Here is a 22741-nt window from a genome sequence, read left to right as displayed (position 1 = left end):
TTGGGCTGCTGGGAATGGTTGTCTGTCCTTGGACCAAGACATAGCTCTTGCACTGACGATGTAGGATGGGTATGTTGACTGTAGCATGCTGAGCAAATGGTCTTGAAGCTTTTTTCTTTTGGAGCTGTTGCTGTGAAAATATACAAAGACTCCTCTCTGGTCAACATTCAGGCTTCTAGAGTGTCTCCTGTGCTCTGGCCCACTACTTCCATCTCCTCCACACTTCCTGTTCCTGTCTTCCCCTTTAATTCCGTAGAGTGGGTGGAGGAGCAGTGGTGACTCCAGGTAAGGGGGTGCAACCTTTGGGTGCCAGAAGGTCTGGGCCCGTCCTCCTTATCAGGGTCAGGCAGTTCTTAATCAACATGGTAAGTGGTCTTTTTCCCCCTCTGTCTGGTTGCTGTGTGTAATGCTCTTGGAAACTTCTGGTGGAAAACAAAAACACTTGGGTGTCTGCTGAATGGATGTGTCCTTGTATGCTAACCAAATCTTTGGTTTCACAACTATATGGGATCACTTACCTAATTGTGCTCAGATCTGTAATATTCTTTGTTTGTACCCGGTCTTGTTAGTTGCTTGTGTCGGTTCAACATTTTCCGCCTGCCTATTTGCGATTCTTCCTCCTGGTTTGGTTTTTTTGTTCAGATAGAAGAAAAAGTAAAACACAACAAACAAACCACACACAAAAATGTTGTCAGCTCCGGGGTTCCCTCTGCTTTAAAGGCAGGAAGTTCTGTTGCAACATCTCAAGAGACCTTGTTTGTCCTGAGGGCCTCTTGGTATGGCAGTGGAGTGAAGTTCCTTTCTGTTGCTTGCTGGGGAGAGGGCGAAAGTGGCTGTAGGAGGAAAAAAAGAATTGAAATTGAAAGAGTTCATAAGTTTGTAGAAGGGGAGTGGATGTTTAAGCTGTCGGTACCCACGTGCTGGAGAGAGTGGTAAAGTGAGCCTTTGCTATCAGAGTTCCTTATCTAACCAGCATCTGGCATTTTTGTTAATTCATTTTTCAGAAGGGAAAGCACACAATTTCAAATCCGAAGTCAAGAAGGCCTGTCCTTTGCTTTGTAACTTTCCATTGATGCTCATAAAGGACTTGCATTGCTGAACCAGTTTGAATTTTATTTAATGCAAGTGTCTGCATTTTTTAAAAATCTTGATATGAGTTGTCTTTGCGCTCTCTCTCTCTCTCTCTCTCTCTCTCTCTCTCTCTCTCTCTCTCTCTCTCTCTCTTCCGTTTTCTGGTTTGTTGAAGAGTCACATTCTTCCTCTTGTGAATACTCAATTCCTCCTTCTTTTTGCTACAAGTTCAGTTTAAAATTCTCCTCCTGCCCCCCTTATTAAAATCCATCTCTGTGTTTCCCCCCCTCTTCAGTAACACAGGTTTGCAAAATGGAGGGTCAGAAAAACTTTCCCCCCGAAATTTATGGTGGCTTCGTAGGAATTTGGGATGTTGATTCCAAAAATGGCATCAGTTTTGCCCAATCACATCTAGTTTAGAAGATATAGAATAAGTGAATGATTCAAGCAGCTTCCTCACGAGGAAGCCACGGCATAGGCTTCTTCATAAGGAAGCTGTTTGAACTATTCATTAAGCCGTATCTCCAAAATTAGACGTGATTGGACAAAACTGATGCCATTTTTGGAATTGGCACCCCAAATATATCCAGGAATAGGCCTAATTTTTAAGATAGCAAAATGTGAATTGACCTGTGTAATTTCTCCCCCAGCCCTTGTTTTGCCACCATGGTAGCCAGCATCAGAATTATTACTCCCTTTCTTTGCTCCGTGCCTTAAGCATGGTTTTGAGCCTCACTGTTGCAATCAGCCTTTTACCTAGAATAAGTAGTTTTTTTCCCCCCAAGCATGTGGCTTTCCAGATTCACCTTTCCAACTGCCCTGTGGCACCAGGTAAACTGGCAAGGTGGTTAATAAAACTCTTCATAGGGTCTTGTAAATTGCTGGGGCTTTCCAACAAAGCTGATAAGCACTGTTTCAGTGGCTTCATTAACTCCTGTTACCTCCTTGTACAGCACTTGGGACAGGCCTCAGTTGAACAGCCTGGGTAATGGTCAGAGTAGAACAGAGAGGAGGTTAAGAAAATATTTGTTCAGTTGTGTGTAAGGAGTGCAGGCTGGGCTACTGGCTGGTTGACATTGATTTAATGATTAATGGCGATTATGTATACCTCTCTTTACTCAACAGGGCTCTGTCTACCAGAAAACGAATGCCATGTCTGAGATCAAGAGAGTCAGCAAAGATAACTTCTGGGCCAAAGCAGAGGTAGGTGTTTAATTCAGATACCTTCTAGCTGGCTGGATCTTCCTGGAAGTGCTTTTGCAACTCTTTCTCTCTCCTTCACATGCTTCCTCTTTTCCCTTGCAGAGCAAAAACTGCTAACTTACAACCCAATCCTATGCATGTCTACTCAGAAAGTAAGTCCTATAATAGTCATTGGGACTTACTTCCAGGAAAGTGTGGACAGGATTGTAGCCCAAGAACACAATCCTATGCTTGTCTACTGAGAAGAAAGTTCCATTATAGTCAGTGGGGCTTACTCCCAGGAACGTGTGGATAAGATTTGTAGGAAAGACACAGGCTGCAGTCCTGTTCACACTCATTATGGTCATCTCCATCAAACACAGTGGGACTTACTTCTGAGTATACATGTTTCTGACTGATTGGTATGAAATGGGCTGTTTACAGCCCCTTTTTATGCAGTTCATTTGTTAGATGCTTCTTTGCTCCAAGTGCTACTTAAAGCATTCATGAAAAATACATACTTTGATGGTTGCTTTGCAGTGCTTTGAACCAGTGCTTTGATGGTTGCATCTACTCCCTCTTTTCTTCCAAGTACACTTCAAAAAGCTGATTATAACTGGCAAAACCCTCAGTGGCCTTGGCCCAGCATATCTTTAACTGAGAGCACCGCCTTCCATATGTCCCATTCTGGTCTCTAAAAATGACTAACAATGTTTCTTCACCCAGCACATAATTGATCTGTGGAACTCCTTGCCACATGATGTTAATGACGGCACCAGGCTTAGATGTCTTTAAAAGGGAATTGGAGGACAGATTGTGGTCCATAAACATAAATCTGTTTATGGACCATTGCAACAGGTTGCAAGTTGCAATGACTGTATGCAACCTATAGGCTGTAGAGGCAGCCTATATCGAATGCTGGGTGCAAGAGAGTGGCAACAGGATACAAGTGTCTCTTTGCCTTGTGTGCTCCCAAGGCGTCTGGTGGGAACACTGTGAGATAGATGAAGCTGGACTAGATGGGCCCTTGACCTGATCCAGCAGGGCTTTGTTCGTCTCCAAAAACTGCCTCTTCTCATCCAGGTTTGTTCTGTTTGGTTCTTCAGAAAGATGAGGAGAACCGCCGGCTGGAGGAGAAGAGGAAAGCCGAGGAGGAACGTCAGCACCTGGAAAAAGAGCGCAGGGAACGGGAACTGCAGGAAGCAGCTTTGCGCGAGCGGAAATTTAAGGAGCGAGCGAGCGAGATTGATGCTCAGAAGTGAGTTGTGTGTGTGTGATTTTAATGGAAGCCTTTGAAGCACCGCTTCTCTTTAGCATACACCCTTGCAGCCTGCAGCACTTTTTTGCAGGACTTAAAGAGCAGAGTTAAAATGAGGAAGCTGTGAGGCTCTGAACTTTTTGATGGCGTTCAGATGAATTCTGCAAGAGTATTGCCTGCTTGTAACCTTCACCAACTGCTTCTGAGCACCACAGAAAGCACCACCACTTGCATGGGAAGAAGCATAGAAGAATTTGACCCTTGTGGGAGAGAAGAACGGCATTGTTTAGAGGCTTGCCCCCAGGGAATCAGTTCGGGGGACCCTCCACAGATATGGAAACCACAAATATGGGGTTGCCAGTATTAATAGCCGCCCCACACACACACCCCTCTGCACCCATTAATGTTCTTTTAAGTGTTACTGGTGTTTCTTGCTTTAAACAGGGTGCTATAAGCATTCAGGCTTATAGTGTGAAGAGAGCAGCCTGAATAATGAATAAAAACAGACCTAATGCTAAACAGGAAATGGAAGTTCATTGCTTCCTGTTCAGTGCCCTGGATTAGCAGATAATTGAAACTGGATCCTATAGATGCCAGATGCTATAGATATGGGTGACCTGTCTGTACTCTTGTTCTCTAAGGGCACAGTCCTAACTAGGTCTACTCAGTTCTATTTTGTTCCTTACTCTCAGGAAAGTGTGGTTAGGATTGCAGCCTTAAATGTGTATGTAGTAAGGCACACACGCCTAAATAATTCCTACCAAAGTACCACATTCATATGCACTCAACCTGAAAACACTGAGATATGTAAATTGCAGTTTTTTAGTTTCTCCACTGATGGAACCTTCCGTCAATGGAACAGTTGACCTTCAGGTTAAGTTTTGTCTTGCCAGACTTGAGTCAGTGCAGCACCGAAGAGCTGTCACTAATTTTCCCTCTCTTGCCTCACTCATTGATTCTGGCTCGTCTTCTTGTGCTGTCCTCAGGACTGCCCGAGGAGCACATTGATTTTCTGAGCCCAAGTAGGCTGCACGAACTTCTCCGCTGTTTGCTCAAGCACATTTCCTGTGAGTGCAATTGTTACCAATCCACAGGAAGTCAACAGCGCAACGGTCCCGCCAGTCTCTCTGACGCGCTGCTTTTAGTGGCCTGTAAATGCCATCTCACTGCAAATAATATCTGTCCTCCTCATCCATCTCAGGTGCTCATCCATTTCATCCATCTCATCAACCCTCCAACCTTATATTTGTAGTGATAAGTACTTCACATGCCAAAATGTGAATCAGGAGTAGATAAATATCATTATGTTTAAGTAGGAGCCACAATACTATTGTTGCACTTGTTTAATTTGGCTTGAGTAGCCTGTTTTCTTGGAGTCTTGCTGGATTCCTTTTTGGCAAACTGTTGGCAGTTCTTCCAGTGGAGAAAGTTGTTGCATGAGCAGCTTTGAAGGTTGTTTGTGAACTTCAGCTGTGAAGCTCTTTGCTTGTTCTACATGTAAATCAACAGTAGCATAGAGCTGGAAGCACCCAAAGATCCGTTTTTGGGCGCACCCAAAAATCAACAGCAGCATAGAGGTGGAAGCACCCAAAAATCCATTTCCTGAATGAACAAACCTTTTGTCCCTCAACAAAGAGCAACTCTTCACTTAGACCTTCCCACTCGGAGCATCACTGAGCAAAAGCTTCCTGTGAAGCATGGCGTCACTAGGGTATGGTGTGGTAGGCTAGCACGTTAACCCCATGGTGGATCTCCTCCCATGCAGGTGGTGGAGCAGTGTCCCGGGTGGTGGGTGTAGTGATGCTCCATTACCCCATCCCTGCTGGTTTTTTGGCTATAACTTTTGAAAGAATAGAGATATTTTAACATGGTTTGTTTCATTGCATTCTGCATGAAATTACACATTGAATGATACATAACACAATGGTATTATTTGAAAATGCCAAGATTTAAAGTTTTGGCCAGTAGTGGTATCACCCCCCTGTGCGCATCACCGGTGTGTGCTTAGCAACGCCCCTGAGCATGGGTCCCATCACGTACCTCCTGTTGCCTTCTTTAACAGATGTCTCTGTTGCCTTATTACCCAAGCCATACCTCGTTAAGCACTTAATTTCAGAAATGTCCCCTGTAGGTGGTTTTCATTCCCTTTTAATTTACAGAAGTGATTTTCAGCTGGTCTTTGTGGTGCATTTGTATGCTGCAAAAGGTCCACAGGTGCGCCATAGGGATTTGGAGCACAGCTGCTCAAAAAACTCTCCCAGTTCCTGTGGCTCTGTTTCTAGGGCAGAATTGTCCGACAATTCATTACTACAGACAGTTGCCCTAGAAACAGAGCCTCAGAAACAGAGTTTCCTAGAAGCCAGAAGTGACATCACAAAAGGTGGAGACCATAGAGAAGACCATAGAGGTCAGTGTACCCTGAGAAGAAAAACATTGAACATCATTGGTTTACGTGATCTCTACCTCTTTCAACATTCAGATATCTCCTATGTATAAAGTAAAAGGAGGACTTTGAGATTTTTATAGCAGGGAAAAAGGAACTCAGCTACAGGGTTGAGCCAGAATGAGGAAGTCATTCATTTCCCTGCAGCTCCCCTGGAATTTAAAAAAAAATAAAAAATGCAGATGCATTTATTTTTGTCTGGACCTGCATCCAGGTCCTTCCAGCAATTCAAAGTAGTATTTTAGTTGACCGACAGCCCTGTGAGTTTGGTTAGACTGAAGGCATGAGTTGCCCAGTACCAACTGATGGTTGGTTGTGGATCGGAACCTTCCTACTCTCAGATCTGCAGAAATAACATCTTGTTCCTTTAGAGGTGGGAGTGATTATCTTGCTTTATTTACCGGAAGTACGTATGCCTTTCCTTTTCAATCTTGCCCTCTCCAAGGCAGTTTGCAACAGATTTAAAACAATGCAAGAAAAAAAATTGTAAAGCAACTGAGACCATGAAATGTGGTGGCCAGGTTAGCATGCATAGAATGGTAGCCTTGGAGTGGTAGTTAAAGATGAATGTGAACTTCTACTTTTTTGCAGAGAGCCTTTTTCGGTGAGGATGTTCAGTGCCCGTGAACAAAATGTGGCTTGGCTCAGACATAATGGTCCAGTGCTGTGTGAATGAGCTTAAGGGAGCCTTAGACTCATGTGCTTCTGCCCCCCTTGTGTGCATAAGGAGCTTAGAAACTGTCTCTGTCATTTTAAGAACAAACCACAGTTCCCCATTATGTATGAGCTTCGGGAACTGTAGTGTGCTAACAAACTATAGTTAGAACAAACCAAACTATAGCAGATCACAGTTCCCCCAGGTTTGTATGTAATGGGCGACTGTGGTTCATTGTAAAGCCCTAGGCTTTCATTCTCCACTTGCATGCAGAAGAAAGAATGGGACACTAAAACAACGATTTCACGTTGCATTTGTACTGGACCTGTTTTCTAAAATGGGGTCCTTGGTGGCATAAATTCTGCTTCATCACAGCTTTATGTGATTGTTGTGTGTGTTTTTATTTTAAATCCACAGGAAATTCCAGCAACAACAGGAAACTGAGTCAAGAGAGAAAGAGACACAACAATGGGTGAGGCTTGAAATTGTCCCATTTTTTCCTCTTGGCCTGAGTGTCCTTTTAAAAAGACTTCTGGATGTGCCAGGGGTGCTATCTTGCCTACACAGATGACATGAAGCAGCCTGCAGTCCCCTCCCAAGATGAGTTCTGTGAGCCCATCATAAAACTTAGCATCTTTCAGTGCCTCTTATGTTGTTATCTGCTCAGCTTGGATGGGCCTGTGATACTTTCAGGTGCAACAGGGAAAGATCAGTGTTGCATTTTGGTTGTTCTCTTGGGTCTATTGCATGACAAGGACAAAAGCCCACCAGCAAAAGACCCTTCCTCTTATCTACAAAAAACAAAATTCTCATTTTACACATGCTGGTCCTGTCTCAACGGTGCAGAGGTACAGGTTGCCCTGTTTGAGCTTACTGCAGGCTTAAGGGAGTCATCTTATGTTGCAGAAGGAGCAAGAAGATGCTAGTCAGATGCGGAAGGGTTTCCGACGGAGTGCATCTGTGGAGAAAGCCCAGGTATATGTGGGAGAAAGCCCCTTGGTGGTGGTGCTTCGTTCCCACTTAGGCACTGGCAGCTGTGGCTTTCACCCCTGAGCACTGGGTTCAGTTTGCACCTCTGGATATATACTCTTCACACTGCTTCTTGGTGCTTACGGGTACTTGATCAGAGCAGTAACAGTTTCTGCTTTCCTGAACTAAAGCAGTGATCCATCACTCCCAGGATTCTGACTCAAGCTTTAAACACTTGATGCATCTGGAGAAGTTTTAAGAATCTTCTAGTTGTCAGATAATGCACTGCAGCGGTGGTTCTCAAACTTTATAGTACTGGGACCCACTTTTTAGAATGATAGACTGTTGGGACCCACCAGAAGCGATGTAAATTACAACAGCAGAGAATGAATCTTCTCCTTTGATGGAATTTCTGGCTGATTCTTCTTGTTTGGCTCTTTTCTTCTTTTTGGTGTTGTCTTATGCGCTAAGATTTGCCCCATTGCACGCTGGGCTCCTGATGATTTACTGTGCTCTTCTCACAAATCCTATCATGTGTCTTCAAAAAGGCAACTTCTTGAAAAACCTTTTTACACATGACTCTGGTTTTCTTGTGGGCACCAGTTCTTGATCCCCTGGAACTGCATGGGTTATGCCTTCTTGCTAGCTGTATTCTGTGGTGTTGGTTCTTGAGGATCTAACTTTAACTGAGGGTACCCAAGACTACTTGTTTCTTCTGAATGTTCTCTAGAATGGATTGTCACCTAAAATAGCAAACTCGAGGTTGCTCATCCATTGATCTTTGGATCCTCAGTACAGTATACACAGAGGAATCCAGTGTTGTATGTAAGCCCCTCCCATATAGATTATTCTCATGCCAAGCCTTGGTGTTCCACTTATGGAGTCCTCCTGCAAATAAATAAGATGTACTCCTCCGAAGAAAGCCTCAAAGTAGTGCTGGCCTGCAGAGGCCAACGCAAGGCTCTGCGCCGGCTTCCTCCTTTCAAGTTGTGTCAAATGCCTGGCTGGGCTGACGCAAGGCAGAAAGGTAGGTAGGAGGGAGGCATTCCTAGGCAGGGGGAGGGCGGGCGGTGGGCGGCCCCGGGGGTAGGCAGGCAGGGAACTGGAGGCGGGGCTGAGATCCAGTAGTTATGCTGGGAAATGTTTCCCCTGGCCTCTGGCTGAGCCGCTTATGGCCACAATCCTGCGCTGGGTACAGCGCAAGCCTCATGGCTTGCCTGTTCCAGCACAGGATAGGATTGTACCCTAAGTTTCATCTACCCCTTATACGCATAGCCTGAATGCAATTTTATACAATCTTTTTAATGATTTTGTGAATGAAACAAGGTTTCTTTCGGCAAAAAAAGAGAGTCATGTTGGTGCTCAAAAATGTTCAGGGTGTGCCTTGTTATCCACTGGGTTCTGTTCTGGTACCCCTAGTGGGTAAAAAAATAAATTGGATACCAAATCAGTGGAAAAATAGCTTTAAAGACCCACTTCCAGTTTTCTTGCTCCTCCATTGTCACCCTAGGATGCATTGGTATAGACACTATACCACGTTCAGCCAATTGATGGGGTGAATAATTGAATCTAATAGAATGAAATTAAAATTATTTAACAGCACAGAGGTGGGAAATTGGATTTTGATGCTTTTTTCCTTTTTATAAGATATTTAAAGGTGGGCCTCAGCATCAGTGGTGAGTCAAATTAGTGGGTACCAAATTAGTGGATATCAAGGTTCCACCTGTATTTTGGAATATTCCGTGTTTTGGTTCCAGATACTGGGTGCTCAACCTGTATTTAAAAACAGTTGAAAGAGCAGAGCAATGAAAATCAAGTGGATGAAAGTCAAGGTCCTGCTGTGACCCATATAAGGTCAGGTTGTAACTGACTTTTGAATCCTGACCCACCCATTGAAGACTTCTGAGATGAATGAGTCTGGCAACCCAGATGTCCCCATGTGTGCAGTTCTGGTACTTTTTGCAAGATTCTCTCTCCCCCCCCCCCTTATCTAGGATGTTGACCCTGAATCAGCGTTCCTTCTGCTTTTCTCTCCTTGCAGGAAGCAGCATCACTGATAGCACAAAGATCAATGAATCCTCGTGAAATCTTCAAACAAAGAGAGAGATCCATGTCCACGGAAGCAGCTGCCATCAATTCCCAGCCAGGTATCTAAGACCAGGTTGAGAAGTATTTGGAGATTGTTAGATGTTTTCCAGGGCAGATGCTTTACTGACACAATGCTGTGATGGCTCTGTGCATAAATATCAACACTTTGCACCAAACTGTGGCTTAAGCATGGCTTGCAATTGATTGACGAATCATAGTCTGAAACCGTGACTTGAAGTGGTTTTGCAAACCACAGTTCACATTGGGTAAGTGTGGTTTGCTTGTACATTTGAAAACTCAAACTACCGTTTGGATTTTAAACAACAGTGGGGCCTCTTTATCGGCAGGCATGGCATCCATCTTTACATGCGGACTATCTACAGATGTTGTGCCCATGGCTGGAGGCCCTCAGAACACCTTTTGGATTTGACCAGAAATCACTTTCTGCTCACCTGGGCAACTTCCAGTTGCATCCAGGAGGTGTTCTGAGGAGTCCAGGAAGCCGCACACAACCTCCAGGTTATTACAGCACAGTGCTACCCCCCCATTGCATTAACTGCAGAATTCAGTATCCATGGGGGATCCAGGAACTGATTCCCTATAGACACTGAGGGCCTACTGTTTATTTGGCCCAAACTGTGGTTTGATGCAATGACTTGTTGGATGTGCTGGGAACTCGTTTTTTTTTTTTTTGCCTAACTGTATTGTCTGTCTCAGTGGTCTTCAACCTTTTTCAAACCATGACCCAAATAAAGAAATAAAGAATGAAACTGGGACCCACTGTTGATCCTGCCCCCTCCCCGTGGGGGCCTGTCTACACACCCCTGCCCCTGTTGCCACCCTCTCCTTACCCCCGTAACGCACTTACAGCAGTGTTCACTGTAACCCAGTGATTTTCAACCTTTTCCATCTCACAGCACGCTGACAAGGCACTAAAATTGTCAAGGCACACCATCAGTTTTTTGATAATTGACAAAGTACACCATGCTGTTACGTTACACCGTGTAGCATCCCCCAGTGGCTCTACTAATATATGACCCTCCACCAAACTCCCGCGACCCACCTTCATATCTTTTGTGGTACACCATTGCGCTGTGGCACAGTGGTTGAAAATCACTGCTGTAACCAAATAGTCTTGTTGGAGAGAATAGAAAGCCTGTTACAATGAAGCCTGGCACTAGTGAAAGCTATTTTAGCACAAGTGCTAAGATCCTGAGCAGAATTGGGATGCAATCCCCTGGTACCTGAAAGGATACAAAAGGTGCCTCCACCTTTACCTGGGGGTGCTCTATCCAGTAGTCTAGAACCTTTTCTGTTCCCATAAGTTGCCACAGCCCCGCAACTGAAACTTTGCAACCCCATTGGGTCACGGCCCCAAGATTGAAGAATGCTGGTCTACCTTAAGGCTTTGGCTTCCTTCCTCAAAACCGCTCTGAGAAAGGGCAATTAGACTTGTTGTCATCCAGGAATAATTGTACTGTATGTTATGGCTTGTCTCCAACCTGCTGAGTGAATGGTGGCAGAGATGCCTGTGTATGCATCGTTGCCAGTTTGTGTTTTGTATTGACTTGCCTCCCTTCCTAGGCAAGTTACGGAGCCCTTTCCTCCAGGGAAACAGTCAGATGGAGACTCCCACTTCCCCTGTCCATCCTCCTGTCCAAGAAGTCCGCCCTCCTCCTGTTGTTCAGTCGTCTGTGCATGATACACCTCCAGTCTCTCCTGTTCCTGAACATGGTAAAGCTCTTATGAGAGGTGTTATGTCTATTAATTGGAAGGTGGCATTGTGCTAACCTAGTGGTTCCCAAGCTATGGGTCAGGGCCATCAGTGAGTTCAACCCAATTTTTGGTGGGTTGCGAAACCGACAAGGCAAATTAGGCTATGTACATTAAAGGTTAAACAAGCTACTGCTTGGGGAGGGAACACCTCCCCAATCACCATTAAAGCCACAGCCCTTGGAATTTATAAATCAGGCAGCAGCAACGTCTATGGTTATAGCAGAATGGTCCTAATCTGATGAACGCGGAGCTTAACAAATGCTCCAGAAGGATCCCCCTCCACCCGGTAAAAAGGATAAAAAGAGAGTCCTGAGCAGCTGGTAAAGTTAAGCACTTTTTTAAAAGGCTCATAAAGGTAGGTGGGTCCTGGTAGAGTGTCATTTTATAAAGTGGGCCCTGGTGCTAAAACGTTAGGGAACCACTGGTCTAACCCAAGGTCTCTTGAGCCTTTTAAATGTATAGAGAAGAAAGGAATCCCTGTTCTAGACTGACATATTTAAAAAGTCAGCTCCAGCACTTACAGGCATGGGGCTGTAGACCAGAGGAAGGGCACTTGCTATGCAGGCTCGAAAATCTCAGGTTCAATCTCTGGAAGCACCTCCAAGTATGGCTGAAAAAAGCATTTCTGCCTGAAACCCTGGAGAGTCACTGCCAGTCAGCACAGACCATCCTGAGCTCCAGGAACCAAGGGCTGACTGGGTACAAGGCAGCTTTGGATGTCCCAATAGATTTTAAAGCTACAGTTTTGTGGATAGGAGCATGATTAAAATATTTTGGTTATCTAAATGTAAATCCCCCACCAACATTCCTTGGCTTAATTTAATTTTGCTTTACTCTATGAATTTCCAAATCTGTCTTGGCAGATAGTCCATCATGAGATACTGACAGGCAGTATAAATCCCCTTTTCACCCAGCTCTGCGTCTTGTCCAGGGCGAGTACTTTTGTGCATTTAGGTGCCTGTTCTTTGTACTGCATCATGCTTTCCATCCCTTTCACATAGATCTGGAAGCTCCTCACAAAGGTGTGCTCATATGTCTTGATTCATGAGTGCTTCCTTTCTTTTCCTTGCTCTGAAAGCTTCTTGCCCAGTTCATTCTACAGCACCTAGATCTTCCGTATTCAGTACAGATTAGGTACAGTACAGATTAGGGTTCCTGCCCCTTTCATCCTTGCATGGAAGGGACACCCATATTAGTCTGGAGATCTTTCCCTTTGTCAACAGCTATTCTGGCAGCAGCAGAATTGATGAACCTAAATGCAGCTTGATAGGGTTTCCCTAGCCCATCTTGAATATCAGGTTGTCTGTCTTTATCTGTAGAGGCTGAGAGGCACCATGTTTTTCCTCTGTGCCTGACTGTGCTTCATTTATGTCTGTTTTGTGGAGCATGGTTTGTTTTGAGCATGCACTGCATATGCTCTAGATCTGTTGGTTCTAGAGCTTCACAGTCTGGGAGGTGGTACTTTGGCCCCACTGTAATAGTGACCACATAGCACCGCCCCACCTTACTTGGCTCTACTAGAAGTGGAGATTGCTGGGGTGACGGAGCACTGATGGTCAAGAGGAGATACAGAGGAACAGGATAAAGTTGCCATATGAGCTAGGTTGATGGGAAGAAATCAGAAATCAGAAGAATTCTGTGCAGGTCACCCTTTGCCAGAATTCTGACAGGTAGAGAACAAAAGGACTTTTCAAGTCTTAAGAAATCATGTCTGATTAATTGCTCTGAGCAAGAGGGAGAAACCTTATTTTTATGCTCACTGGGAATAAAGTTGGGGTGTCTTTCATGAATCCTGTTTCTTTCCTGAATAGACTTAGTGCCAAAAACTTAGACTTTGTCTCTGTCTTTGCCCTTGCCCTGTTCTGTGCAGTATACAGTGTCTCTGGTACCACTGAGTGAAGATCAGGATGTTTCCGGCAGGAGGAAATCAATCAGCATGATCAATTCTGTGTGGCTTTTTTCCAGGTAATTCTGTCAGGCAGGACAATTACAAGTCTGCCATTCCTGTCTACCAGCCAGAGGTGGAAGAAGAAGCTGTGTATGAGGAACCTCCTAACTCTCAAGCTATCTATGATGAACCCCCACAGGTGAGTCTCTTTAGCTATAAATAGAGGTGTTTGTTTCCAGCGAATAAGACAAAATCGCAGCCTAAGTCTTGCTGAACACAATGGGCTGAGTAAAATAAAAACACTTTTTTAAACACCTCTAACCCATTTTATGAAGTTTCAGATAATTTGGACTGCCAGTGATGGAAGTTGTATCGATGGACACACATTTCTGTATTCTATATTTAAGTGGGATCATTTTCCTCCCCCTTTGTAATAGTTATCTGGGCTCTTTCCAGCTTGGTTTGTTCCTAACTAGAGTTTTAGATTTAGAGAGTCAAAGAGATATTGCAGTGAGTGTAACCTTTGTTTTGACTCATTCAGTCTTCATAAGAAGGCGTGTACAGTATTTTTGTTTGTGTTCATTCTTCACTTGGTTTTAGCTGTCAGATACTGAAAGATTTAAAAACTCCAATGCAGTGATTGTGAACATGTTAATTTTAGACATATAGGTCATGCCTGCATGTCCGCGGATTTGGGATCTGCAATTTTACCTCACTGCGGGTCCCAAACCTGCAGATTTGGCTATTTGTAATCCTCCGAATGCAACCAGAGCCGTGCATGGCCTCCCTGACCCTCAGGAGATCTTCTGAAGCCTCTGGAAGTTTGAAAACACACACTCACATGGCCTCCCCAGCCCTCAGAAGGCCCTCCTAGTGTGACTGGAGCACAGCTCTCAGAGGGTTAGCATGCTCTGACCCACAGATTTAATTATCCACAGGTTTCGGCATTGCATCTCATTATCCATGGGAATGGAATCCCTGCAGATAAGATACAACTGTATATGGAGAAAGAACATGTAGGTCTTGAGTGCCGTTGATAGTAGTCAGTACCATTTTTAATATCCTAGTTCCCTTTATTAATTCTTTATCCTTATTGCAGGAAGAGGCTGAAGACACTAAATATGAATATGTTGATACCTACCCACAAAATCTTAACCTGGAAGGAAAAGGTTTATGTGCTCGAGCATTATACGACTATCAAGCCGGTATGTTTGATGTGCTTTCTTTTCTGTGTAAATCCCTATCCTTGTCTCCAAGCATATCCTCGGCCAAAATGCTGCTTTTCCCTGCTTGTAAGAGGAAATGGATTCTAAAGGATCCAATCAGGGATCTAAAAACAGATGGCACAGGCTCGTGGCGCGCACCATAAATTATGGGAGTGTCATTTGCTTTTCATTTTGCAAATTACATTTATTGGAGTTGTGGGGATTCATTTTACTTGCCTTGTAAAAAGGAGCAGTAGCAGTTTGAAGCCATGCTGTGTAAATGGCTAGAGCAGCTACTCTGCCCTAATAAAGTAGCAGAGTTGCTATAAGGGTGGGTGGTACTCAGTTGGACCTTGTGGGGCTTTAGAAGAGGAGCTGAAATCCATGGTGGAGGAACTGGAGGCTATGGAGCATAAGAATTGTTCCTCCTGAGTTCCAGAAGGCTAAACTCAGCATGTGCATGCCCATGCATTAGCCTGTGGAACTCCTTGCCACGGGATGTGGTGATGGTTTCTGATCTAGATGCCTTTACAAGGGGATTGGACAAATTTGTGGATGAAAAGTCCATCACATGTTACAAGCTGTGGTGGGTATGCACAGCCTCCTGGTTTTAGAAAAAGGGTACCTCAGAATGCCAGGTGCAAGGGAGTGGCGACAGGATGCTGGTCTCTTGTCTCGTGTGCTCCCTGAAGCATCTGGTGTGCCAATGTGAGATATAGGAAGCTGGACTAGATGGGCCTTTGGCCTGATCCAGCAGGGCTCTTCTTATTTTGTTGTGTAAATGATCTCTGCCTTCTTGGAAAAAAAGATACTATTGACAATCTTAGCACCTTACAGAAAGGGTATTGTCAGTGTGTTATGTTTTGTCCTGAAATGATTGCATGCACTTAATTCAGAGGGCCAATGCTCACTGTTTAAAATCCGACATGGTTTGGGAATTGCGTAGTTAAGAGATGGCCTTTCTTGACGTGAACCCTCTTAGTATGGTTTGGCGATGCTCTTACCATAGGCCAGATCAGTGGATCCGAACCAAAACTTCTTTTATGAGGGCCCTCAGACTTTGCAGTAGACTCTCCAAGACAGTGCAACAGAATCACTGTCCTTCCAACTTTAAGGCAGATAGGTCAAGTGAGTGTTCTAACCTGCTTTGGGACTTGAGTATGTTTTGTTCTGATTTTCTGTGTATGTACAGTGGCACCTCGGTATCCACAGGGATTCCGTTCCAGAACCCCCCTCGGATACCAAAATCCGAGGGCCCCAAGAAGGAAATCATTTCATTCCATTAAATTCAGCCCCATCTAGTGGCTGACTGAAAGATAGCCTCTATACCAGGGGTGCTCAATAGGTGGATCGCGATCTACCGGTAGATCGCGAGGCAAAATGAGTAGATCGCGGAGCCCTGTCTCTCCAAACTGTTAATATGTCAGTTTCCTCTAGTGACTAGATGAAACTGACATATTTAGCTGACACTAAACTGACACTGAAACTGACACTTTAGCTGCTCTTCAGGCATGCAGCAACAAAACTGGCGAAACTGACTAGACTCCAGCAGGGGCTCCATACGTTAAAGGGGGTGTCTGTCAGACGCTTCCTTCCCCCCTGGTAGATCTCCGGGCCTTGCTGGGTTTCAAAGTAGCTCTCGAGCCAAAAAAGTGTGAGCACCCCTGCTCTATACCAATGCATTCTGCAGTGATACTGGGAAGAGGGAGGAACCTCTACATGACCCGGAAATGGGTCTGTAGAGCTATTTCCAGCCTTGGGAAACAGCGCAGTTTTGCTACACCAAGGCAGGAATGCTGGTTTTAGTGCTTTTTTTTATTTTTGAAAAACAGCTTTACACCACTGGCATCTGCAGTGAGTCAAATCCACGGATGCTGGGGTCCCGCTGTGCCAGTGTTTTTGTTTATCTGTGTATCATCCTGCTTTCCCTGTTAGCCAGCTTAAATGTGGGATAACGCACAAGTGTGGGTTATATGCTTTGAAGCCTGTTTCTCCTCTCTCTCTCTCTTCTCTGCTGAGTTTGACTGTTCCTCCTTTCAGCTGACGACACGGAGATCTCCTTTGACCCCGAGAACATTATTACCCGCATTGAGATGATTGATGAGGGTTGGTGGCGCGGTCACGGTCCCGATGGCCATTTTGGGATGTTCCCCGCCAATTATGTTGAACTGATTGAATAACCGGCCTCTGCCAGAGGAAGACAACAAGCAATACCTGAAGGGCCGCTCTGTCGATTCTAATTCTTGGAGGTGAAATTGTACAGCTGTTCTCTGTTATTGGGGCAGCATCTGCAGCTGCAGCTGAAGGAGGACTCTTTCTTTTGCCTTCTTTTGTTTTCCTTAAGCAGCATTTTCAGGTGAAGACCAGAAATCAACCTCGGCAGTGCATAACACCTCCAGTTTTTTGAGGGAGGGGCATCTTTCTGAGGGCAAAGTGTGGGCCAGGAAACACATTCTCCAGACCACCACCAGGATCAGGTCACTCTCTGAATATCCATATATGGAACGGGCAGAAAATAGGGAGGTTCTTGCAACACAATCCTATGTGTTTATTCAGAAGTAAGTCCTATTATGTGCAGTGGGGCTTACTCCCAGGAAAGCATGCATAGGACTGCAACCTGCATAACAAGAACAGGAGAGTGCGTGATTTCTCTTCCCATGCATTGCACATTCCATAGCAGCATGAAGAGGAATGCCTCCATGATTTGGTAGCCTTTGTGACTTGTTTAGTGAGGACCAAGCAGCCCAAACCTGAAGGCCTTTTGGTACTTGTGGACCTCTTCCCTCCCCTTGCTTTTAAAACAAAGCCCAGTGCTCTCATTCCTTGATCCCAACTTCAGATGCAGGCAGTGAACAAATGCCCTGGAAGCAATGTTGACTTTGATTTGTGGTGTGCCTGGCTTTAGATAGAATGCCCTGTTTGTGTTGTGTGGTTTGGTCAACAATATAGGAGGATCTTTATTTTTTTTTTTCTTGCATTTTCCCCCCTGGTTTTAAAGCCTTACATTGTATTTAGATAGAATTGGGGTCTAATCCCCCCCTTTGGGGTACTTTAATAAAGCAGAACGTAGAGACCCCCTGGCAGTTGAGCCAGCCTTTTTGAGTTTGTGCTGTGGCAGTGTTGTGTGACGGTGCAAAAATTCAGTTCAACTTTCACCCAGTACACCACCTCTTTGTGGTGAGCAAGCCACAGGTGTCATTGAAAAGTGAAATTGACTTTTCTTTTCTTTCTTCTCCAAATATTCTATTTGGCTTGCTGAAGGCCACTTGGACGGGGATTCTGCTGGAGCATCCTCTGCAGATATCTGGTGTGGTGGTCCACAGAGGACCCTCCCAGAGAATCTCCATCCAAGTCTCTTGGAAAGTCTTGCATTTTTTTGAGAGGCAAAACAAAGCAGTCTCTTCCCAGGTTAAATTACATTATCCCCAGCCATGTGCGCAATGTAATGGTGGTAATAGTAATAATAATAATAATTATCTATATACTGCTTTTCAACAAGAGTAGTTCATAAGGTAGTCTACATAGAAAAATCAATAAATGGTTCCCTGTTCCGAAAGGACTTGCAATCATTAAAACAAACAGAAGAGTTACCAGCAACAGCCATTGGAAAAGACTGGGTTGAAGATGGGTAGTTGCTCTCCCCCCTGGTAAATATAAGAGGGCACCCCTTTAAAAGGTGCCTCAGCAGGGGTGGTGTTTTATAGAAACAAAAGACCCTAACCCAGGCGTTTGACAAGCTCTTCCAACTTGTTTTCCTTGAAAGGCAGTGTATCGAAGGAGGGCTTTTCAATCTAGTGAAATGGGTTCCAGAAATTCGACTTACGGTATTTCATTTCCACCCACTCCTCTTAATCTGATTTGCTCATTCCATGTCTAAGCAAGGCTGCTGCCTTATTCCTTTTACTCCCACCTCACTGGTCCCCAAACGCAGTGGGAACCTTCCAAAAATGGTTTCTGTGCATTAACCATTTCCGTTCCATATAAGATGCAAAATGAATTTAGGAGTGCTTCTCCTGATTCATCCTGACTTGGCGGTTTTGGGGACTATTTTGAATGGGCTTTGCCCTGTTTTTATGTTTAATTCCCTCTTTCCCTTCAGGAACAATAAAAACAGAATTCAGTGGTACCTTAGGATTGATATGTTTTGCTGCTTCAAACTAAAATAGCCTCCCAGTGAACCAATAACAAACAGTAACAGAGCTCTTTTTTCCCCCTTGGGAATGACTAGAACAGGCCAGCTGTGGCTTCATAGGGATTGTGTGTTAATTTCCATTGGAATCGACAGTGATCATGCTGAATCTTGGCTCTTTCTCTTTGATTTCTGTTCCCCGCCTCTCCTGTGTCTGTTCACATCCTCCTTTTGCCAGCCTTCTGCCGTGCATGGAGACCTGGGGTAAGAAACAGCTTGTGACTTGTATCAGGCTGATTCGAATAATTAGAAACTGAAGTGATTAAAATAACTCTGATGAAGTGAGTGCTTGTGTGTTTTTATTACAAATGGAATATTGAAATATGTTTACCCTTGCCCATCGACTACCGAAGTGACCTTTGGTTAGAACTGTGCATATACTGCCCAAAGTCTCTCTTCCGTCTTTTAGGTCTCTCAAAAAAACTTGTTTTGCTGGGCTTCTGGAATCCATTTTGCGTTTATCGGTCTGAGATCTCAGAACCTGATCAGCATGATTATATTTTCATAAGAGCATAAGAAAGAGCCCTGCTGGGTTAGGCCAAAGGCCCACCTCGTCCAGCTTTCTGTATCTCACAGTGGCCCACCTGATGCCTCAGGTAGCACACAAGACAGCAAGATACCTGCATTCTGTTGCCAGTCGTTTGCATCTGGCATTCTCAGGTAGCCTACTTCTGAAACTGGGAGGTTGCATGTACTCATCCTGGCTTGTGATGGACTTTTCTCCTAGAAATCTGTCCAATCCCCTTTTTAAGGCACCTAGGCCACACCATCATCCCATCCTATAGCAAGGAGTTCCACAGACTAATTACACTCTGGATAAAGAAATATTTTCTTTTTGTCAGTCTGTTCTGTTTTCTGTTAAACTAGGTCAGGGGTGACCAAACCCCAGCCCTGGGGCTACTTGTGGCCCTCCAGGACTCTCAGTGCAGCCCCCAGGGAGCCCCCAGTCTCCAATGAGCCTCTGGCAATTTGTTGGAGCCCGCACTGGCCTGACGCAACTACTCTCAGTGTGAGGGCGACTGTTTGACCTCTCGCGTGAGCTGTGGGATGAGGGCTCCCTCCACTGCTTGCTGTTTCACATCTGTGATGCAGTAGCAGCAGCAAAAGAAAGGCCAGCCTTGCTTTGTGCAAGGCCTTTTATAGGCCTTGAGCTATTGCAAGACCTTCATTCATTCATAGAAGTTCATCTTTAATATATTCATTTATGTAAACTTATGTAAATTTATTCAAATTTCAAATGTAAATTCTTTTTTCCCCCTGGCCCCTGACACAGTGCCAGAGAGATGATGTGGCCCTCCTGCCAAAAACTTTGGACACCCCTGAACTAGGTCAGCGACTTTCTCCACAGTTCTTGTTTTAAGTGTTGATGTCTCTATTAGTTAAGATTAACGTGGAACAAGAAGGGCCTGCAGCAAAATTTTGCACCTTTCTGACCCTAATGCGCAGTTGGTTCAGGCAGACTGATTCTTTTGTCACCCCTCCCATGTTCTCCTGCTGTTGCCTTTTTACAGCTGCCACACAGGTCACAGCCTGTTCAGGCTATGGCAGCCTGTTTTTGACAGGGACGTGGCTTATGTTTTTGCATTCATTTAATTTAAAATCTATGTACTTCTATGAAGAGCCCCTGCTGGATCAGGCCAGGGCTGTGGATGTAAAAGCCTCTAAGCTTGTGTGTGGGTGGTCCATTTTCTTCTACAGACCGATAGGCATTCAGCCACCCAGGTTTGTTTTTGCTTGTTTATTTAGAAGATTTAGACCACCAGTGTTTGTCCCCTGATGTACCACTTTGCATCATCCATCTACTGGAAGTACCACTAGAAGCAACTGGCGATGATGCCATTGCCAGTCACTTCTGGATTGGGAGGCCAGATGCAACACAGCACACACCGGTAAGAGACTCAGGGCAGACAGGAGAGCTTTTTCAAGCACATGAAAAGCACACAGTGAAGCTGCCTGCCAAGCCAAGTTTGTTACTGCTTCTTGTCACTTTGTGTTGCTGGTCTCACTGGCAGGCAGCAGGGGTCTCGCAAGTACCACCAGGTACCACCTCAAGTACCACTGATTGAGAAACTTAGCATTACCTGCTCCGTAACAGGACACCCAGAGTGGCTTATAAAGTCCCTTAAAATACAATAAAATATAAAGGCAGTGAAGGATAAAAAGAAAAAGAAGCCAGCTTACAACATCATCAAGTATAAATACATACATGTACATAAAGTCTATGTCCCCGTCATCCATAAAACTCCAGTTGCCACTCAAATGGCATCCACTGCAAATGTAAGTTTGCTCACCATGAAGTGACCTGGAAAGCAAATCTGTGTTTGGAGGTACTTTCAGCGTGAACAAAACTGTATGAGAAAAATAACTCCTCACTGGTAACAATAAGACCTGAGAAAATCTATGAAGCATCAGCTACTCCCAGCTTCAGGTGCCACTTTTGTTCTTTGCACCAGCTCTGCAGTCCCTAAGACTTCCCCCTCTGTAGTAAAGCAACAGCTTGCAAGCCGAAGCGCACCGGTTCAATCCCCAGTGTTTCTACTTAAGAACAGCCCCACTGGATCAGGCCAGAGGCCCATCTAGTCCAGCTTCCTGTATCTCACAGCGGCCCACCAAATGCCCCAGGGAGCGCACCAGATAACAAGAGACCTCATCCTGGTGCCCTCCCTTGCATCTGACATAGCCCATTTCTAAAATCAGGAGGTTGAACATACACATCATGGCTTGATGTGTTTCTACGTAAGGCAGAGCAAAATTCCTGCCCCAAACCTTGGAAAGCCTTTGCTAGTATTTGGGTATCTTGGGACACAGTTGCTGCCAGGGACTGTTTGCTGATTGACAGACTGCAAGATGCTTTTTTCATTTCCCAAGCGCAGTAAACCAGTTGATTACAATGAAGGATGTATGTGGGGGTGGCAGCAGCTGGGATACAGGATCGAGTTAACCGGGTCAGGCAGACACGGCGGGGACAGCGAGGGAGACAGAGATGGATAATCAGATTGTGGGCTGGACCTCAATTTCATTTCCGTTCACCCCATTCTTTTTGCTGACCTCCCCTGGGACCCTCTGCCACCAGCGGAGACATCATTAGTCTGATACTATAGCTGCCTTGAGCCTGCATGCATCACTCAATGGCTTCTTCCACTTCGCAAGGAGGTTTTAATGCTCTGAAAGGGACAGGAAGGGATCCCAGCCTTTTCCAGGCTGCCCACTAGGCCAAGAGCATATAGCTACGGTGGCATGCGCTAGCCTGGAGAACAGCCATGCTTTCCTTGTGCCACAGTGTTTAGGGGGCATTTTGCAGTTGACTTAGAAAGACAGCAGTGTCTTTGTAAACAGCAGAGCTGCTGAAAGCTTTTTTCTTTTAGGAGGAAAGGCATAATTCCCAATGCAGAGTTGAGCCAGCAATGACTGCGGAGCACAGAGAAGGGAATTCTGAAAGTGGAAGCCCCGTGACCCAAATGTGACAGGTGGCAGTCTGGAGGCTATGGAAGCTTAGGTGGAGTGGTGTGTCCTCCTGCTTGTGCTGGGGCCCTTGCTTTCCCCTTTTCAGGACCGGCCCAATCTTGTGGCCGACTGAGATGGTTGCCTCAGGTGACAAGAATAGGAAGCACTTCTTAGGATTGGTGCCAAGTGGTGGGGACCCTGGGACAAGGCCCTGTGCCATCCTCCTGTGGAATGCTCCAGACCATTCCAGGGCACATTTACAGGTAACCTCCAGCAGTGGGGGTGGTGGTGGATGGGGGCCACACCACTCTTCTATTACAGGTTTTTTAGCTCATCAGTGTCCTCCCTCTTCTGCTCAGTTCCTCTCTATTTTCAGATCTATGATGCAAGAGGAGCAGCATCTGGTACACTGCCAGCTGGGAAGGGGAGCATTTGGGGGCACTCAGTCGGGTAGGCAGATGTCTCAAGCCAGCACTGTTGCATCACTTTATCTCACAGTTGATACCAACCATCCCAAGAGCCTCTGCATTTATCTGTAGTAAAATGATCTAAGGCAATAGTTCTCAAACTTTT

At 45.1% G+C, this 22741-nt stretch overlaps 1 protein-coding gene across 2 annotated transcripts in view; it reads left to right on the top strand.

The window, feature by feature from the left end:
* DBNL (drebrin like) overlaps positions 1 to 19005 on the top strand; it is a 31713-nt gene extending 12708 nt beyond the window's left edge. The window contains exons 6-13 of one of the 2 annotated variants that reach the window (XM_066639263.1): positions 2197 to 2274; positions 3360 to 3511; positions 7027 to 7081; positions 9620 to 9725; positions 11251 to 11400; positions 13408 to 13529; positions 14430 to 14535; positions 16576 to 19005. In XM_066639263.1, coding sequence (XP_066495360.1) covers positions 2197 to 2274; positions 3360 to 3511; positions 7027 to 7081; positions 9620 to 9725; positions 11251 to 11400; positions 13408 to 13529; positions 14430 to 14535; positions 16576 to 16715 — 909 coding nt within the window. In that variant the 3' untranslated portion in view covers positions 16716 to 19005. The remainder of the gene's footprint in view (positions 1 to 2196; positions 2275 to 3359; positions 3512 to 7026; positions 7082 to 9619; positions 9726 to 11250; positions 11401 to 13407; positions 13530 to 14429; positions 14536 to 16575) is intronic. The other variant, XM_066639264.1, reaches the window with a different exon arrangement.
* Positions 19006 to 22741: the final 3736 nt, after the last annotated feature.

This window comes from Tiliqua scincoides, chromosome 11 (assembly GCF_035046505.1).
Source record: "Tiliqua scincoides isolate rTilSci1 chromosome 11, rTilSci1.hap2, whole genome shotgun sequence".
Taxonomy (NCBI): Eukaryota; Metazoa; Chordata; class Lepidosauria; order Squamata; family Scincidae; genus Tiliqua; species Tiliqua scincoides.
Note: the sequence above shows the minus strand (reverse complement) of the source record. Positions and strands in the feature narration are given on the sequence as shown.